Genomic DNA, 1,654 nt, shown 5'->3' with positions numbered 1-1,654 from the left:
AGATCACCAACATAGTGATGGTCAAAAAAAATGGAAAATGGCGGATGTGTGTGGATTTCATAGACTTGAACAAAGCATGTTCGAAGGATTCATTCCCGTTATCACACATCGACCAACTCATTGATGCAACGGCCGGGCATAAGTTATTGAGATTCTTGGATGTGTACTGAGGCTATAACCATATATTTATGGAAGAAGAAGACCAGGAGAAAACCACGTTCATCACCAGGAACGTATTGTTATAGGGTCATGCCATTTGGGTTGAAGAACGTGGGGGCTACATATCAAAGGTTGGTCATGAGGATGTTCAAAGATCAGCTCGGCAAAACCATGGAAGTATATATCGACGACATGCTGGTCAAGTCCATAAAGACAGAGGACCATATTGACCATTTGAAGGAAGATTTCGATATATTGAGGCAGTACGGAATGAAACTGAACCCGGAGAAATGCGTGTTTGGCATAGCCTCTGGGAAGTTCTTGGGCTTCTTAGTGTCACAACAGGGGATCGAGGTCAACCCAAACCAAATAAAAGCTATCGAAGGGATACCAGAGCTCATGACTACCAAGAAGCAAGTCCAAAGGTTGTTTACAAGCTCTGCGAGAACTGAAGGCATATCTGTCATCACCACCTCTACTTTCAAAGCCCGAACCCAGGGAACATCTCCTCGTCTACTTGGCCGTCTCCAAAGTAGAAGTAAGGGCAGTCCTGATTCGATATAACAATGGTACGCAATCTCTCATCTATTACATTAGAAAATCACTCGTCGACACCGAGACGAGGTACCCGCACCTCGAGAAACTGGCGTTGGCACTAGTCATAGCTTTACGAAAGCTTAGACCCTATTTCCAGTACCACCCTATCTCGGTCGTTACCACCTTCCCCCTGAGAGTCATTTTGCATAAACCCGATCTATCGGGGAGACTGTCTAAATGGTACATCGAGCTAAGCAAGCGTGATATCACATATTAGTCACAAACGGCAATAAAATCACAAGTGCTCGTCGACTTCGTAGCAAACTTAAGTGCAAAGATAATGCCTGAAGTCGAGAAGGAAGCCGTCCAAGTTTATCTCCAAACACAAGACCTCTGGGTCCTATATACTGACAGCGAATCCAACATTTTTGGATCCGGACTGGGACTCGTGCTCAAGATCCCTACAGGCAAAGTAATTCGCCAGTCCATAAGATGCCCAGACATGATTAATAACGAGGCCGAGTATGAGGATGTAATTGCAGGATTGAGGCTAGCACTCAAGTACGGGGCAAAGCAGTTGAAAATCCATTGTGATTCCCAACTCGTTGTCAACCATGTTACAGGGACTTTCCAAATCAAAGAACAAAGATTACAAAAATACCAAATCAAGATTTGTAAGGTGTTGCCGGAGTTCGACAAATGCCAGCTCGACCAGATCCCCTGTGGCAAGAATACTGAAGTAGACGGCCTCGCCTAATTGGCCGTAGCTACCAAAAGCATCGCGACCGGGGATAAAAGTGTAGTCCACATCCTCAACTCATCACTAGACCAAATCGGGGTAAGATCTATAAGCTTAACTTGGGATTGGCGCAATCGTATTATCTTCTATTTGCAGGACGACACACTCCCAAATGATAAAAAAGCCAAAAAACTAAGATTGCAAGCAGCGAGATACAGT

The 1,654-nt window shown here is 44.7% G+C and overlaps 1 protein-coding gene across 1 annotated transcript; it reads left to right on the top strand.

The window, feature by feature from the left end:
- Positions 1-1,036: 1,036 nt before the first annotated feature.
- On the top strand, positions 1,037-1,453 carry LOC142177258 (uncharacterized). The gene has a single exon (XM_075245730.1). The coding sequence runs from the start codon at positions 1,037-1,039 to the stop codon at positions 1,451-1,453; it is 417 nt and encodes a 138-aa protein (XP_075101831.1).
- The last annotated feature ends 201 nt before the right edge of the window (positions 1,454-1,654 follow it).

This window comes from Nicotiana tabacum, chromosome 23, assembly GCF_000715075.1.
Source record: "Nicotiana tabacum cultivar K326 chromosome 23, ASM71507v2, whole genome shotgun sequence".
NCBI classification, from domain to species: Eukaryota; Viridiplantae; Streptophyta; class Magnoliopsida; order Solanales; family Solanaceae; genus Nicotiana; species Nicotiana tabacum.
Note: the sequence above shows the minus strand (reverse complement) of the source record. Positions and strands in the feature narration are given on the sequence as shown.

Excerpts from the sequence above, each read along its gene's own strand:
- LOC142177258 (XM_075245730.1), top strand. The coding sequence starts at position 1,037 with ATGCCTGAAGTCGAGAAGGAAGCCGTCCAAGTTTATCTCCAAACACAA.